The 18,764-nt window shown below is 43.1% G+C and overlaps 1 protein-coding gene across 1 annotated transcript in view; it reads right to left on the bottom strand.

Annotated features, from left to right (window-relative positions):
• Positions 1–18,764, bottom strand: part of LOC308231703 (protein unc-13 homolog B-like) — a gene marked incomplete at both ends in the record, with an annotated part of 214,278 nt that overhangs the window by 179,230 nt on the left and 16,284 nt on the right. The window contains 3 exons of the mRNA XM_080637365.1: positions 259–376; positions 3,577–3,676; positions 6,692–6,721. Coding sequence (XP_080493491.1) covers positions 259–376; positions 3,577–3,676; positions 6,692–6,721 — 248 coding nt within the window. The remainder of the gene's footprint in view (positions 1–258; positions 377–3,576; positions 3,677–6,691; positions 6,722–18,764) is intronic.

The following is an 18,764-nucleotide window of genomic DNA, read 5'->3' as shown; positions in this document are numbered from 1 at the left end:
AGTAGATTAAGCCCTGCTTTCTGAGTCCACGTGCACGAAGTGAGACCAAAGACCTCTACTTAAGCCCAGTTTTGGTGTCACTATTGGCAACTTCTTTCAAAAACAAGAACAATGTGATGCCAACAGCCCTCTCCCCTCACCCAGCCTTCCTGACTTCTCAAGTGGAAGTTTTGCAGAGGAGTAAAGTCTCAGCCAGGTTGGTAACCCATTTACTATCAACACTGCAGCTGTCAAAATAAAGCTCTGTGTCAGCTTAACCTCATCAGATTGATGAATGGCCTTCAGAGCAATCCACACAGTCCCAACCAGGGTGTCCCAGATCAGTCCTTTGTTCCATACTTCAACGATTAGGCCCAGGTCCAACCGACTGATCTCACTGCAACAAAAGAAAAGGCAGCACAGGTGAGAAAAAAGCCGAATACAACCAAATTCTCCTGTAGGCTCTGCATTAGCACCATGATTATACCAGTGAACAATTTCCATACAGTTTTGTCAAGCTACAGGGAGCTTCTGGAAGCATGTGGCCAAGGTGGTTCATACTCACACGGAACACTATTTTCCAATGACTGATTTCTCACAGTTTAACACTAACTACACAAAGACTGCAAGCTAAAGCCCTGTAAGTAACAGTCCCAAACCCAGTGTAGCTTCAGCAGCAGCACTGCCTAGCTTCAGGCTGTGTTGCACTGCTCCTGCTCCAGCACTAGCTTCTTCCTTCACAGGACATCACAAGGCTTTGACCCATGTGAATCTCTGGCAGCAAGTGGCAATGCAGCCACGCAACCACCAAGTGCCAAGTTCTTGGAAATACTTTTCTGAGGGTTTTCAAGAATATCTTCCCTCTCAGTAAGGAAAAGGATGTGCCTCAAAATCGCTTCTTCCCAATGCTTCATAACATTTGTGCCTCCCTCTCTTCCATGCCCACTTAAGAACAACGTAACACACACACACAGCCCGAATGCTGGTGAAAACAACAAAGTAGAGAAGAATCCTGAGCTGTCTGTTGATACAAACTGTCTTATCATGAAGAAAGACTATTGTTGCTATCTCTTGAAGCTCAGGACTTCTCTTTAGTGCACCCACTAGTCCCCAAAAGTAGGTATCTTGGACACAAAGCTGCAGTCTGTCTGTCCAGATGTACCCACATTAAGTTTATCATGGGAATTTAAAAGCATATTAGTGGCTAATTTCTACAGACTGCAATCATGGCCAAAAAAACCACTGTTATAAATCCCAGCATCTATCTGAGCTTTGCCCTGGAGACTTCCTACAACTTTAAAAGAGAATATTGTATTTACAAGGTTCAAGACAAACCCTACAGCTACAGCAAAGCACATTAGTGTCTATTTTAAACCTGAGTGCTTCTGTTCTTGTTTAAGACACTGGAATTGAGGTCAGGAGTGTCCAGTATGACTCATAGTCTAAATAGTTCAAAAGCTATTACACAGCCTTACTATAAGTTTACTGCTAGCATGTTGAAATAGAGTCTCCAGCTTCCTCTGTTTGGATACAGCTACTCATTAAGGCCAAACTAACAACTATGCACCTGCAGCATTGCTGATCTGCCCTCCCACCACTCGGCTCTTGGAAGATGCAATAGCTGATTGCACTAACTTGCAGTAACAACAGAAACGACTGATTTTCTGCTGGCTGGACTACTGTGAAGCCAGAAAGGAAGGAGAAGGAAGAAATTCTCTATTTTCAGGCACACAGTAAAAACACGATCTTTACTTCAACATACACTGACAGAGCAAGATATTGCTCTTAAGGCACCCGACAGGCTTCTGTATAGAACTCCACAGGACAGGCCACCACGGAAGAATGAAAAATGAAAGGATTTTCAATATAGTGGCTTTGATTGCCTTCGTGTCTCCCTTTCTCCACCTTCTGGCTAGACGCAGAATAGCTTCAAAGAACAAAAGAACTGAGGAATTTGGTGTCCCTCCCTTTCCACACGCACACAGAATTTAAATGAAAGACATTTCTAAGAATTTCAACACCGATTTAACCATCATGTTCTAAACATCAGTTTGCACTTTCAAGAGGTGTTTGCCGCAAATACGCAGTCTTCTTAAAGCTACTTCAAAATTAGAAAATGTCCCCAAAGAATACATTAAAGTGCTTTACTGGTCTGGTAAATAAGCAAATCTGAAATAACCAAAGAGCCCCAAATTCTGAAGTGTTATGTCTCACAAGGAAGGAAAAACAACAAACACAGACAGAAAGCATTTTCTTGGTTTTAGCCTATTCTTCTACTATGCCTCATAGAGATAAACACAAACAGCAAAAGCATTCTTCCCTCAGGGATAAACTACTGTGTTCAAAAGCCTCTTCCAACTCCACAAAGAAAAAGACCAAAGCAGGGAATAGTAGTACTGGAATATCAGTGTAATTTTGCCTGGGACAATTTAACATTCACAGAATCATGAAAAACATGTTCCCTGCTGCATGCAACATATTTATTATAAAGAAACATCAGAACTGTGCTGTTGCCTGGCTAAAGTAGAGATGATAATGGCAAGGTAGTTCAGCTAATATTCTGCTTTCATATCCCCTAGCAACTAATTACGGAACAGCACAGTGACCTTACAGCATGCTAAGCACCCAGCTGGTATCAGACAGCAGTTCCAGCACCTGGTTGAGGGGAAGGAGGAGGAGCAACTGTGAAAGCCATCATTGAACACAAAGTGCCATTCTTAAATCACTGGTGAGCAGCCCCCTCTGTGGCTGGCCATGTTTTTGCTCCTATCCACAGAATGAGCACAGGCATATGATTTGGCAGACAGGTACAATTCCCTGCCCCAGCCTTACCCCAGTCCTGCATGGTTTATATCAGTTTATATCAGACAGCCTCTGTCTGATCAGGAACTGCAGAGCTGAGAAGATGGTGGCATTCAGCAGCACACATTTCACCAGACAAAGGACAGGCTTCAGGCTTTGTGCAGGAGCACACACCTCATGTGTTGCTCCGAAAATGGAGTGTCACCAAAACAAAGGAAATGGGAGCACAGCTATGATGGCAGTACTGCACTGACGCAGGTGAACTCCTCAACCAGAGGCAAAAGCTTCCACCAACTGCTGCTGAATTTGGAAACACACTCACAAAATCCCATGTGGGTCTCTTGCTACAGATACCATGTAAACACCTCATGTTAGACTCCACAAGATGAAGACCACATCATCATTCCCCCGCAACAGCAGTGTCCGTGCCAAGTTCAGAGAAAATCTCTGGGAGCTCAAGATCTAGTGATTTAGTTCACTTTGTCTTACAAAGCTATAGAAACAGAAGCAGATGCAATACATGAGTCATTCATCCACCAGCAAAAGAAAACCAAACACCATTTTAAAAGGTACTGGGAAATCCTGGCTACATGCAGGACTATCGAGGCCCAAAGCAAATCAGATACACAGGTCAGTGTGTACAACATAAAAGCATTTAGGCTGTCACCAGGCTGTGCATTTTACCTACTTAAGTACTCCAACTTATACAATGCAACAGCAGTTCCATATAAACATCAGTGCTGTGGAAAGACTCAACCACAAGCACCCCTCATCACTGCAGAACACCATACTTACAACATGAAGTCTTGTTCCCAGCAGGGTTGATCACCTCGCACGGCTACTGTTGTGCTCTTCACATTTTGCACTTTCAGGGTCACATAGGTATTGAATTTATCTGGGGAATGGGAAACAAAAAATCATCTCCTCACGTAAGTGCAACATTGCAAGGTTTTCAGTCCATACATTGCACCTCAGGGAACCCAAAATGAAAAGCCCATATGCATGGACATTGAGTTAGGGACCCAGGACATTTTTTACTTCATGTTAGGATGATTTTTACCTACCATCAAATTTTCAATCACAGTTTCTTAGAAATTCACCCACAAATAAAAACACTCAATTAAGCACTTCCAGCAAGTCAGGGACAAAGAAATAGTAAAATCCTGAAGAACACAAGACACTTTGTGTGTAAAGATGCTGTAACTGAAACACAGACAACAGGAAGAGAAGACAGTCTGAAGGAATAGGGCCCCTCATGCAGACTGAAAAACAAACTTGCAAAACATAAAAGCAAGAATCATAGAATCATAGAATAGTTCAGGTTGGAAAGGACCTTGAGATCATCTAGTTCCAACCCCCCTGCCATGGGCAGGGACACCTCACACTAAACCATGTCACCCAAGGCCTCATCCAACCTGGCCTTGAACACCGCCAAGGATGGAGCATTCACAACTTCCCTGGGCAACCCATTCCAGTGCCTCACCACCCTCACAGTAAAGAATTTCTTCCTTAGATCCAATCTAAACTTCCCCTGTTTAAGTTTGAACCCGTTACCCCTTGCCCTGTCACTACAGTCCCTGATGAAGAGTCCATCCCCAGCATCCTTGTAGGCCCCCTTCAGATACTGGAAGGCTGCTCTGAGGTCTCCCCGCAGCCTTCTCTTCTCCACGCTGAACAGCCCCAACTTTCTCAGCCTATCTTCATACGGGAGGTGCTCCAGTCCCCTGATCATCCTCGTGGCCCTCCTCTGGACTTGTTCCAACAGTTCCATGTCCTTTTTATGTTGAGGACACCAGAACTGCACACAATACTCCAAGTGAGGTCTCACGAGAGCAGAGTAGAGGGGCAGGATCACCTCCTTCAACCTGCTGGTCACACTCCTCTTGATGCAGCCCAGGATACGGTTGCTTTCTGGGCTGCAAGCACACACTGAAGCCGGCTCATGTTCATTTTCTCATCGACCAACACCCCCAAGTCCTTCTCTGCAGGGCTGCTCTCAATCTCTTCTCTGCCCAACCTGTAGCTGTGCCTGGGATTGCTCTGACCCAGGTGTAGGACCTTGCACTTGTCATGGTTAAACTTTATAAGGCTGACATCAGCCCACCTCACAAGCGTGTGAAGGTCCCTCTGGATGGCACCTCTTTTCTTCAGTGTATCAACCGAACCACACAGCTTGGTGTCATTAGCAAACTTGCTGAAGCAGTTGGACTGATAGTACGTATCATCTCTTCCCTTCTGACTCAACTGCTCTGGTAGTTCCAATCTGGTTTTCCACGCATGAATCTACAAGAACTTTACAGACCAGTTCGCAGCAGAAAGAAAATGCAGTGATTTATGGTAAATGTGCTAAAACTGATAGGTCAACTGGTTTAACCAATACAGGTAAGAACCAGATTACACTCACATTTCAGCAAGCTTTGTTTAGATATTTTGCTTTTTATTTTAAATCTGAAGAAAACGCGTGGAACTACTTTTTTCCTAATGGCTGCTATCTTTTAGCTAATAAAACCAAACGCAGCCAAGCACAGACACATACAAAGTTTGAATATCAGTATCCAAGAATGAACAAATTCCTTTTCAAGAGGTGTTACCATCCCAGACCTATCTATCAGTTTAATCAAGCCTGGAACAAGACATGTGCTACATAGCTGGAAAGCAGTGTACATATTTTAATACTTCAGTGTTCTGCTATATTTATTGCCAGCATAAGACAGATCACAGTCCATTTTCATACTGTCAAAATTTGCATGCATCATTGTTGCAGGTTACTATAACATGTCCCAGCATATAGTTTCAAATACCCTAACTGAAATCGAGGAATGAGAAACTACATGATCCAGAAGCTTGGGAAGAAGTGGAAGTCATTGAAAGTCAGATTCCCTCATATCTAGCTACATCACTTGCATCTTCACGGAACACTGGACTTGTCAGTGAAATCACACACTTCAGTTGAGTTAAACCTAGACTGCAAGACAAAGCCGTGAGCAGGCTTCTTGATTACAGAAAGGATAAGGTACACCCTATCTTCCTTCCAGTCCTGGCACTCTGCTTTCCTTGCATGGAAATTCAAGGTTGGTGCACACGCAGATTTTGACCTGACATGGTGTATAGACAAAGAGATCTGGAAAACTTTCTGCTATAACCTGAGGATGGTTAGATCAAGATAATGAAGCTGAACAAATAAGTCATGAATACAGCTGTGTAATTGCTTCAGATATAAACATCTGAGTAGGTGTTATTCCAAAGGCAAACTGCTCATTCTTTTGTAAACTGCACATAAAATTTCATTCAATATACGTGTCTGCCTGCTAAGGGATTCCATGCTAGCTACTGAACTGCAGTGAAATAGCTGCCTCGACTGTAAATTTTGGGTGTCACCAGCTGTTTGGTTTTATTTTATTACACAGACACAAAACCTAGCAGATGGGATTTCAACCCCAAGCAGGGCCATTATGGACTGCAACATAAGAGAATGAATCAATTCTGAGACACCATCAGCAATCCTGATCAGGATCGAGGCGGTACTGAATCCACACAGGCATGCACCAGTTCTGCTTGGCAGACATTCTAATATCCTGGTTTTAACAGGGGGTTTTTAACATCCTTTAACAGAGAAAGGATGAGAGGAAAAGGACATGGTTGGGTGGGAATTGGTGACAGTAAAGGAACATCTTTGCTCACCCATCACCAGTCAGGTGAGCAGGTAGGTCCTTAGCACTGTGACACCAGATCACAGCCTTAAGCCCTCTATTAACTCAGGATGCCTGGACTCTCTGGGTAGATTCTGTCATTCCTAAGGAGAACATGGAGGAGCCGAGAGGAGGTAGATGAAACTGGCGTGAGCAACATGAGCAGGAGAGAGGGAACAGGTATCCCCATCGTTGTTAACAAGCATCAGAGCATGGCTTACCTGGTGGTCCTTGGAGTTTAGCTTTCTTTACTGTAAAGAGAAAGAAAAAAAGAGGCTATTAGTGATTTGTCCTGCTACAGTCAGAGTCAAAGTGTCACAGGGCATCACATTAATTGGACAACACCCCAGCTGAGTCCTGGTAGCTGGAAATCCACATTCATTTTAACAGTTTAACAGATACAGAGAGAAAAACCTCTTCTGCACCGCATGTCACCTCTCTAACTCGATGCATTTAAAGAATTACTGTTTGGGAAGCAATGTCTCATTACTAACATACAGCAATTTCAAAACAAGTCCTTTGCAAACAGAAGTTACTGATGCTTAGCAAGGCGTCCTTTCGTGCCACCTCACTTACAAAGTTACACTCTAGAAGAAAGTAACACTTCTTATAAACAAAGATTCTCTCCTAACAGCGCAGAGCAGAATTCCAACCACAACTGCCTGAATAGTAGCTCTATAGAAGGACGTCTGTAAATCAAATTAACCCACTACGCCAAACGAGCAGCAGTCTAAACTCAAATGTCACTTTTCCTCTGTTTATTTAATTCCAGGAGAGTATTTATCAAAAAACAATGGTTAAAACTGGTTCCTATCTCATCAGATGGGGAAGGTCCATGTCTAGTGGAGCTCTTGTTTACCTTTCTCTTTTGCAAGCCCATATCCTCACTGGTATTACTAAGTGTGAGAAGGCATCTCTAGGCTAAAGCTAGTTTTCCCAGTGGAAAACCAACACAAAGGAGAAAACATTTAACAAGCTAGGAAGCACAATACACCAGGGAGCAGAAGGATTTAAGAACTGGTGCAGTGAGGTTTCCTCCAGAAAACAGAGCACACAAAACTTACTAAAGGCTCGCAGGGTCTAACTTCCAAGACAAATGCTCTGGAAAGGAACATTAAAAAATAAAAATTAAATAAAATAATGCACAGAGCTGCCGTGGAGTGTGATGCTGCTGAACACCCTTGCTATTTGAGACATTTTCTTTTGCAAGCATTTTCAGTGCAGGTGGGTGTTTCCATGAAGGAAACGCTGTACCAGGTATAGGATGAACCAGACGCATCTCAGCAGAAGTCAGAAGAGCTGTAGCTTTTATATACACTGCCAAGGCCCACATGCCTTTAGGTGCAAAATAAACAGCTTCATGTTCTCCCAGGTTCAGGGCCTGAAGCATTCCTGATGTCAAACCTAATGGGGCAAGCAAAACATACAATGGTGGGGGCAAGTGTTCCTGCTGACTGAAGATGCAGATTCCTTTTTAATCTCCAAATCAATCAGCCTGTTTAACCACTGAGAAAAAGGCAATCTACCCACTTTCTAGGTGCCTGTGGATTCATACAAAAACAGGCATTTCATGAAATACTGGCCTCAGCTTATACCTGATCCTCCCCTCTCCCCCCCCCGCCTTTGCAAGAGGCAGGAGACAAAGAAACCAATGCATGTGCTTGAGGGAAGGGGATGCCCAGTAAGCTTCAGCAGGTCCTTTCCCCTGTTCATATCAAGTGCCACTGCTGTTAGCAGGGAAGCAGAGGCAACCCTAGTGTGGAAATTCAGCATTATTTGTCAAAAAAGCAGCCAGAGTGGGCCAATGGCTGCCGGACACAGAGAGGAGATGATGTCTCTGCAGCAAATGATATGCAAACTAAGACACAGATGCTGTCTGTAGTGTGGACCCCTAAGTATTGAGGTTCATTTGATGAAAGGCAGCAAACCTGGCAATGCCTTGGCATGCGGAAAAAGGTGCCTGCAAGGGGCTTCAGCAAGAGCCATTCCAGGACGCACAGAAACAGGGATGCCATCTGAGGCAGCATCAAGGATGAATGCAGATTACAAGCCTGCTACAGACTCACATAACAATGTGTTCTATCTCTGGTAAATACGAAGAATGAACCCCATGCCTGTGGACAATCTGCACATAGTAAGTTACACCTTTAGCAGCAGAAGCATAGGAGAGCTGGATCACAAACCTGGGAGTCTCATCTCACCAGTACTCCTTTGCTCTATCTGCATGTTTATACAGTGTGTTCAAAAACACTCCCAAGAAAAGCAACTTGGACACGTTTTAATTTTGTTAGCCCACCAGAAAACACTTCCTACGAGTGTGTGTAAAAATCACTGCAAAGGTGCAGTTCCCATGATATTGCAGGAGCAGGACTGGCCATAAGAACCACAAGGGTTCCCTACATAACAGGAGTTCAGAGCTGGAAGGAGCTGTTAGACATTGCCAAGACTCTGTTTTCCAGCAGAGGGAATTCATAGGTAAGGTCTAACACACAGCACTGCACGCAGCATGCCACTGCTGAAGGACCACAGTAAGGGTAGTTTCCCTAGGGAAACTTTTGTACCCACACCTGCTCCTTCTGTCTACTTAGATCTCCTCTATGCTAAGTGCTTAAGAAAGAACACAAAGGACTAATGAAGTCGTGAAGAAGCCAGACCTATTAACAGTTAATTACAGTGCTGCAACAAAGGCTGAAAACTCATTGCTACTCCAGGGCCGGAGGCTGAAATCAAGCCATGTGAAACAGTACATCTTATAAAATAAAACCTGTATCACAAAAGGAAGAAGTTCTGTAACGCTCACCAACACCAAGTTTTACAGATACATCTGCCTCTGCATTGCCACAAAGTAAAATCCTGAAGACAAAAGTCAGTCAAAGGTCCAGATGAGAGATTTCCTGACTCACTCCCATTTATCCCATAGGCACTTCTGTGCAAGCTGCATTCTTAAGCTACCTGGAAGTGTTAAATTCCATTCAGTTTCAAATAGCTTCTCTCAGCAAACTGGGCAGCACAGAAAGTCAATCCATTCAGAGACAAACACTGAATTACACTGAACCATAATCCTCCTACACCACCAGCAACACCGTATGGGAAGGACACCAGCGTGAGAATGAATATGATGGAAAATTAGAAAGGAAAGTGAGACCTAGGCTTTGCACTACCCTGTACGAGCAATGTATAGTACAGATGCACAGAGATGCACCTGCTCTCACTGTGCACACAAAGACTCATTCAATCACTGAAAAAGGCCCAGGAATATCAGAGACGCAGCTATTACACCTCAGTTCAAGGAGCTATTAGAAGGCAGATGGGTTGTGCTGAAATAACCAGATGCAAATTAGACAGACAGATACAAAAGCAATGAAAATTGATGTAAACATTCAATTCATCCAGAGATATTTTTTTCCTCTGTGAATCTCTCATCATTTTGGTGTTACTTTAAATAAAGAGACAAGGAGAAATTAAGTTGAAGTGTTGCCTGAAACTTAAAAGAAAAATCTACAAAAGGATTTCCAGATGCCCTATAGCTGTCAGTTACAAAAGGCTGGAGAGTCAGACAGATTCCTGAAGACCAGGAAAAGAAAACATGAGCCAGAGACTGCAAAAAAGGTCCAGAATCATTGTGGAAGTGTGGAAAAACAACAGCACAATGTGCATCAGAGTATTCTTAAACTCAGTTCTACAGAGAAATTCTTGCTATCCACTTATTTTTCAATCTGAGGGACAATTCTTTTCCTGACTAGGTGCTCCGTACATTAGCAAGAGAATTAAAATCAAGCATGCCAGATTACTGAGGTTCAGACAACACACTGCCCAACCTCCTAAGCAGGAGCACACTCGTATTCAGTTAAGGGAACCTGGGTGTTCTCAATATCTGCAGATTCAAGATTACCTTTAACATCTGCCTACAAATCAGAGGGATGCAGACACAGGGAATGCCTGAGCAGATGGCCAAAAGATTACATCCTAACTAAATCCAGCACATGACTTATGAGCTGGTCACTTGCAACACTACCAAAACAACTACGTCCTTACACATGTAAGCGCCATGGAGGGGCTGTGAGAGAAATCAGAAGAATGAAAGGAAGCAGTTTAATTAGTGCTGTTAAAGAAATGCAATGCTGAAAGTATTCAGAGTGCACTTTCACGATCAGCAATTTGACAAAGAGCTTCCTCTTCCCTGTGAAATGAGTGCTGTTAATGTGTTTTCGAGAACACTTCCAACTTCTACAGTAACTGACCCCAGCTGAACAGCACAATTGATAAGTATTTCCATTTCACTGCGTGTTTTTTCCATCTTTCCCAGGTGCTCAGACTTCAGTGCACAGTGATAGGCAGCACTAGGTGCAAAGTTTGCTTAAGCAACATGAATAAGAGACCACAGCAAGCTGCTCATACTGCCCAAGACTAAGCCAGCACACTAAATTCACACCCTGCGTGCCTTGCAGCACACACACAGAAAAGAAGGGAATCCCTTCTGGTAGGGAAGCGCTGGCTAAGCAGTACTCCAGCCCTTCAGGTCCATTCTGCAGCTGAGTCTTGGCAGTAATTTTGCTGTCTGAACCTTGCACTAACAGCTATAGCACATGCATTTGTTGCAGAGCCAGAGTCATCACCTCTGAAACCTGTTTATAAAACCCACGACAGGGCTGGCATGCGGCACAAGACTGACACATCTAACAAGGACTGGTGTGTCCCTGGGGATACAGCCTTGACACACAGGGACCTCTCCCTCCCCAGAAATCAAAACATTTTATATGCACAGCCCCTGCACATCCTCACCTCCCACCTGAGGGTGAGGAACCCCTGTCTTTCCCACCACCTGAACCCAAAAGGTGCCCCAGGCTGGAGGAAACAGAGGCCATGCAGTGACCTGAACCCTGATTTTAACTCAGGTCACTGTTTTGTTTCACATGATCCCCGTAAAAGCCCACCAACATCAGAGGTACACTACTAAATGCAATTGCATGTGCCATAGCAGAACAGCAGTACTGACTGTGCCATGAAACTCTTCTCATGACCTCATAACTCTAAGAAAGAACTGGATGAAACAGCAGTTTAATGGTTATTAACCTGTTATGTTATTAGGTTATTAGCCTGTTATGAAGAGCCGACATGTTACAGCCACCTTGGTATTCCCAGTCTCAGGCAGGTACCAAAAGAAAGGCTCCACTGCATACTCATACATGCAGAAGGTAAAGATATCCCTGAATTAGCTCAGAGAAGGCATAATTACGGGTAATTGCACAGGAAGCCCAGCGACCCACCAGCCCCACTCAGCACCTCAACAGCCTCTGCTGGAACTATAGAGAGCCCATGCTAAGGCTCTGCTTAGGCTCCATCTCCTCCTTGGTAGCAGAGCCCTACTGAGCTGGGGTTCTTAATGCAGCCCAGAGATTCATTCAGCCCCAGGGGCCACCGAGACAAAAAAGACTGAAGTCACATTTACTACTTTGTACTTTGTTTTTCTGCCAGGGAAAACAAACCACTGATTTACATATGAACACTGTTCCACTCTAAGCAGGGAAAAGAGCACTTTCTGACGTGATGGAAACACAGCGGGTACCTTCATGTACCAACAGACATAAAAGCTGAGATTGCATTCACAGTAAACAGAGGATAACGTTTTGTTGTTGCTTGATGTGAAAGGAGGGCTGCGCTGACCAAAGAACTCCTCTGCTACCAGAAGGAACAGCCACTGCAAAACGGCTCACACTTTGTTCAGTAACTGCCAGAGAGCAGGAACATGGCACAGATTTCCATCAGTACCTGATGAATTAAGGCTGTAAGGGCATAATTATTCTGACTTGGTAGCTGAAATAGCCCTTCAAAAATCCATCACCCGTTTGACTGAGACAACTGAGGAGGAATCCAGATAGCTTCAGCAGCAAGCCATTAGTACCGCTAAATTCACCTCAATTGAACCAAGAGATCGATCTGCTTTAATAAGTAGCCCAGAATAAATCGAATGGACTTAATAAGAGTTTATTAATTTTTAATAGTTCATCAAAATGAACAGACAAAAGAAATAAAACAAAAAACAAAACAGAAAAAAAAAAAAACAAACACCCATTTTTACGTTACAGTTCCCACTGATGTGGCAAAGAGTTTTCTTCAACGTGACCACTCTAAATGCCCACCAGACAACTTGACTCACCTGAGAAAGGCCTTGGGAACCACATCAAACAAAGGGGAGGCATGCTAGCTTCAGCAACCAACTACATTTGAAAGGCATCTATCCATCACTCTTGGATGCTTCTCAGGAAGGGGGTTAGGGCAAGAGAGAGATTCTGTTCTGTTGCCTGTGGTAGAGAATTGATCTACCCAAGGGATTTCCATTCTGCCAGATGTCTTGAGAATGAATTAGAATCCCCCCTAATTCACATGAATTAGCATCTTCCTGCTCAGATGATCTGCAAATTCATTACCCTGTCCAGAGACACACAAAGCTACTAAGTTTATTTGATTTACAATACAATTTCCAACAAACAGCTTTCTACCAGTCACTCCAGCCTTTCTGCCCACTGGACAGTGACTGATAGCAGCTGGGACATGTGTGGCTGCTTGGAAGGGTTTTCCATATTCCTGTGCTAAGAGGAGACACACTCCTAATACTAATGCCATTTAACTTCAGCACCACTTCATATAGAAAATACAGGAAAGCAGTACATAAGTAGACATCCCAATAACCGTCCATGCAGCCAAACCTCACTAGAAGCTCCATTATTCATCTGTAAATTCTCAGATCAGTTAAGACTCAGGGCCTGCATGCACAGAAGTGTTGCAACCCACAGGTAGACAGTACCCTCCTCATTTTCCTCCATAGCCCATACACCCCGTAACTTGTGGCGGACAGACATTTCCAGTCCCAATGGATCACTGCAGCTGGTGCCTGGTTCTGCTTGCTGAGCTTCAATCCAGCATTTGTTTCTTGCCAGGATTTTCACAGCCCCAGGCTCAGCATCCCACCACCTGTATGGGCCAAACTTTGGTGAGCAAAGTGCTGAAATCTACCCAGAAAAGCCTAGCTTTTATAAATCACTGTCTTGTATCAAGCTCTATTTCTACCATAGCCCATGGGCATCAGAGTGAGTAGCACAGTGGCAGAAGTATTTGGAGTATTCCCCACTGTTTTGTTCACATGAAGGTGGAACAACGTGATGGCCAATCTGCATAAAACTGAGCAAATCCACAATTAATATACTGTGCTGAACCAGTATGTCATTAAATTGTCTAATTAAAGGTACATCTGACTATTTTGCTCAATCATCAAGTCTGGTCACCTTGGTTAACTAGGTAATTTTACACCTCCTCAGCTCAGATTTTGCATAAAACATGGCAAAATCAGGTCAGATTTTGCATAAAACATGGTAAGTGTGCACAGCACCGCTAAGCTTGCATCAAAGATTCATAATGTTCCACTTTTTCCACCCTTACCAAGGTACTAGATAAACAGAGGAAATTAAAAACCTTGGCAGGACACCCTTCCTGGCAGCTGCAAACACTGCAGTCAAAACCATATTCTCACACTATATCTGGAACAGGGGACCAACTTTGGAGACACTTTGGCAAGGGTTGATTGGGGTTTTGGGGGTTGCTCTTTTTCAGTAAAACCCAGTCCTCATCAGGAAGATAAGCCTTCTCTTCAAATATCTTAATTCTCTGAAAGGCACTTCATGCAACAGAAAGGGTGCCTATTCAATTTATTTTCTGCAATGGTTTAATGTAGTAGGCAGTTAATGTAAGTAATCTTCTAAACACGTTCAATGACAAATCAGATTCAGACAGTTAGAGAGACATCTGGGCCTTGCTTACACATTAATCTGTTACCAGATTTGATTTGACACACTGACTTAACACTACACAGGTTTTCGACCTCCTGAACTCAGGAGTTCTACACGCATTCTTGTTTGTTGCTTAGCTCAAGAATTCACCTACCTGAAATATTGCCTGAACTGTTTCAGCAACAGAAATTCACAGATGAAGAAAATGTTATAACAATTTTAAAAAATACAAAAACAGTACTGCAGAAGATATGCCATGGGAAATGCTGCTGTGAACCTGTATCTCAAAGAAACACAAACTGAAAACAAAGCATCTTACTAAGAGAATATAGGACAGTAAAAATGGAACTGAAACTATACATGCAACTCATAGAAAGCAACTGTGCAGGGAACAAAATGCAAGAGGAAAACTAAAGAGGTCTGCAGCTGGTCCCTTCCCTGACATTAGGTTAGACATCAGATTGCTCTTCCAAAACCCAGAACTTCCCTCATATCTGAACTTGTAATGCATATGGTGATCCTACTAAAAAGCTAGCACAGAACAGGATCTACACTGGAAAAATACAATCAATATATCATGACCATTAGGTACTGCAAAAGGATTCCAGCATGTTAAAAGCCTCAGGAGATCTTACCAATAAAATGCTTAAAACATTGACAAGTTATTTTGTAAACCACAGCTCAAATTATTATTACATTAAGCATTAGCATTTAGTGAAACTTCTGCTTTGCAGTAAGGAAGCTGCAAGAAATTTATTTACAGCTGGTCCCAGAAAAAGCTTCCTCTGCATTACAGTAGGAAGCATTCAATTGATTTCAGGTAAACAGCAGCTGAAATAAGCTTGACAATATTGTTTCTTCTGTCTGGAGAGAGAGAGAAACGAAGGAAGGAAAAAAAAAAGGCATATTCATGAACTGTACAGCCAAAAAAAGCTAGAAACAGATGCTGGGAAGCAGTAAGGAAAGTAGGAACATACAAGCCTTGAACTTTATAACCTCCTGAAACAGATTAGTACTGCCAGTTAATCCAGAGTGCCAACAGCCCATAAAATATTTTCCAGCTTTCACATTAAATATACTTGGGAATGGAAGAACTGCAGAAGCTTCTACTTCCAGGCAGCTTGTGTGGCTAAACACTGCACAGGAGAGAGGAGACAGCAGTTTCAAAAGCAGAACATGGTGCACTGGAATTCCCAACACCAGCACACTCAGGAATTCCCATTAGGGCTATCTATGTCCATTTCTCCCGCTCGCACGGTCCCACAGTTCAGCTGGCAGGCAGGCAGTCACAGGACACTTCCCCAGCCAACACAAAGCAGATCAATCCATTAAGCTCAAGTCACCTTTCAGGTAACAAGTTGAAAACCATAAGCCATCTTCTGCACACTTTAGGACCTGCTGAAATGACAGCCTTCCAGTGCCCAGACAAAAGTATTTCCTCTAGCAATGCACCTTACTGTCATCCTTAAAGGCTGCACAGAAAAGCTCCAGTTCTCAAGAGCCCCGCAGTCTGAGCTGGAATACACGGTGCTTCAAAGATACACCAAGTATGTGTGCTGCTCTCCAAAAAGCCCTCTACTTCCTTACTCACCTTTCCAACTTACCTGACAATAATCATGATCTCAATGCAAACTGACAAGTTAATTCTAGTGAGGCAAGAGCCAGCATACTCTGATACTTATTTAGAACTGTGCTCTGCTTCTTCATAACCTCCCCACTGACATGTTAACACCCACCCAAAACATAACTTCACTCCTACCTCTCACATCAACATCTGTTTGCAAGTCAAAACTGAATGCCCATGCTCTGAGACACAGTTTGTGGAGCAGTCAAGTTACCTTCAGATGGTTTTTCTTCACCAAGAAAGGACCTGGAAGTGTCAATTCTGCTGCCTTATTTCTCCACCAAGAACTGCAACCAAGTCGCACAAGAGTGTTCACAAATGATACTCCCCATAAAGTCACTTCTGCCATCTCACAGATGTTTACTTTGCGGTTACTGCCCCTCCCTCACCAGCATCATGACAGATTTGTCAGTCAGATTTGTCATCTACTGTTCCCAAATGTCATTTGTTTAAGTAAGGCTGACAGTCCCACTGCTCAAACCGGATGCTGGAAGTCCCCAAGAGCCACTTTGGCATCAATGACAGTCCCACACCTGGGTCCCAAACCAGATGCCTGCTGCCTTGCTGGAGGCCCTTTGCACACCTTCCGCAGGAGTTTGCACAAAGAGAGGTCATTCCATGATGGGAAGGCTTGCAGTGCAAGATCCTTTAGCCTGGTATCTTGTCCATACAAACACCTAGACAGTTCCTAGGGAACAGCAAGACAGCAGTATCTACTCCCTACATTAATATGGACCCAGCTTCTAAGCTCAGGACCCAGAGGTGACATTTTTGGAAGCAGAGTTTCACAGTCTGTTTTACCATCAAATCTCCTCTATTCCCAGTATAACCACAATTTAAGGTTGCCAACAGCCAATCTGAGGTGCATTCCACTTCGATATCTCTTCAACAGTGAGGAGGAGCACACACTTCAGATAGCTGGCTTCACAATTTAGCTTCTTTGCTATACATGTTTGCTGACACCTGTTTTAAAGTAGGCAGACAACACAAGCAAACTTGTTTGACTCTCCACTGAGAAGAAAGGGACTGTCACTCATAAGGAGAGGTAAGACGCTGTGCTACCTGTTTGACAGAGCAAATAGAGTCACCTGGCACAGGCAGGTGAGCATCACCTCCAATTGATTGGTCTGGGTCAGTGACATTTTTCTTGAGAAGTGGGAAAACAAGTGCACACACAGAAGTTTTGTTTTGTGATGACACACCAAGAGATGATGCCTTTTCCAAAGTTTGCTTTCCAAGTGGGATGGTGAAGCAGAGTATGGTGATAAAGAAACTTATTTGATACTATTTGAGTAACAGGACAGCTTTTAAACAAAAAGGAAACCAAGAATGTAGCCAACGTCCCTGATTCTATAGGACAGCTCCATCTACTTACATTTACCATCCAAACACCAACATCAGTTGCTAAAAAACACTGACAGGAGAAATCTTCTAACACCTCTTTCTGGTTTTTGGCTGACCAGCACAGACACACTGCTGAAGACACACTGAAGTTCTTGCTCAGCAGGTGCTTTGAACTGAGCAGTGAGGACAGGAACAAAATCTCTTATTCAAATCACAGAGATTATGAGAGCTTAATCCTGACGCTGGCAACACGGACAGCCCTGTCAGGTGACCTGGTTCCCCAACCAAGAGGTGAATTAAGCAACAATCCAAGCTGCCTCTTCCCTCAAATACCCTGTTGCAGCCTTCATTTTATTACTAAAAGAGCAGTTTGGGTGTTTTCTGGAGTGAGTTACTGGAGTGTGCTGCAAGTACTGGAGTGAGTTACTGAGTTTGTGATTCTCTGAGAAAACGATAGACTGCTTCGCTCACTTTGCTTTAAGGAGTTCCCTGCAGGTTACAGATTTCTCCTGAACTTGTTTTATGATCAGAAGAGACAGCATCATTATTCCTGAATCTGACCCTGAACAGAAAAAAAAAAAATATATCCATCAAATCTTTCAGAATTTTTAGATATAGAAGATAAATAATATTGGGCAGAGAATAAAGGAGGCTTCCAGTTTTCAGTGGCATAAATTATCCTTCTTTCAAGCTCTGTAAGGTTCAGGAATACATTATTTTAAGTTAGTGGAAATGTCTTAATTGAGTAAGGGAACAAAACCCACACTACTTCATTTTACACAAACCAGATTTCAACTCATATATGCCCCCAGCTGTCAAAGACTAAGGAAATATGCATAATGAAAACCACATCCTTGCACCAGAAGGCAGGAAAAGAGACAGACTGATAATGTATTAAGTCTGCTGGGAGTCAGTCTGAGTAGGTAACCTGACTTTCCTGACAAACCAATGGTTCAGCTACTTTATAGGAAAAGCTCCAGTGCAAAAAAGAAAACCCCACAAAACCAAAAAAAAAACCCCAAAACTGAACATAACAAACAAAAGTCAAAGAGGAGAAAATAAAAATACATTAAGAAAACCCAAACCTCATTCAGAAACCAGATCAGCAGAAAAATTCATTTGTTTAGGTTGTTTTGGTTTTTATTTTGAAAACAAGATACACCTCTCATGTCTTTACAGAATAATTTCCTCCAAGACACAAAGCATATGCAGCTGCATTGTACATACAGGTAAAAGGCCACTTAAGTTATCTGAATCTTGCCAGAGTTACTAGGTCAAATCACACAGCCTGGTCATGGTGAGGTAACAGCTGCTAGAAGACACATTTATTCCTTGGCACCAAACGAGGAATAAAAAACAGGAATTAAAGACAGAACAACTTGTGTGCTTTCCCTTTGGCTGGCATGTGCTTCTCAAGTCAACAAGAACACTGAAGTCATCTGTACAGAATCCTGAATGACTCAGGTTTCTACACTCCCTGTTCAAATTTAGTTCAAACAAGATGCACCCTAGGAGAAGAGATGCTGACTAAACACAACAGAG

This window comes from Psittacula echo (assembly GCF_963264785.1).
Source record: "Psittacula echo genome assembly, chromosome: Z".
NCBI lineage: Eukaryota > Metazoa > Chordata > Aves > Psittaciformes > Psittacidae > Psittacula > Psittacula echo.
This window is presented reverse-complemented; position numbering and strand designations above follow the sequence as displayed.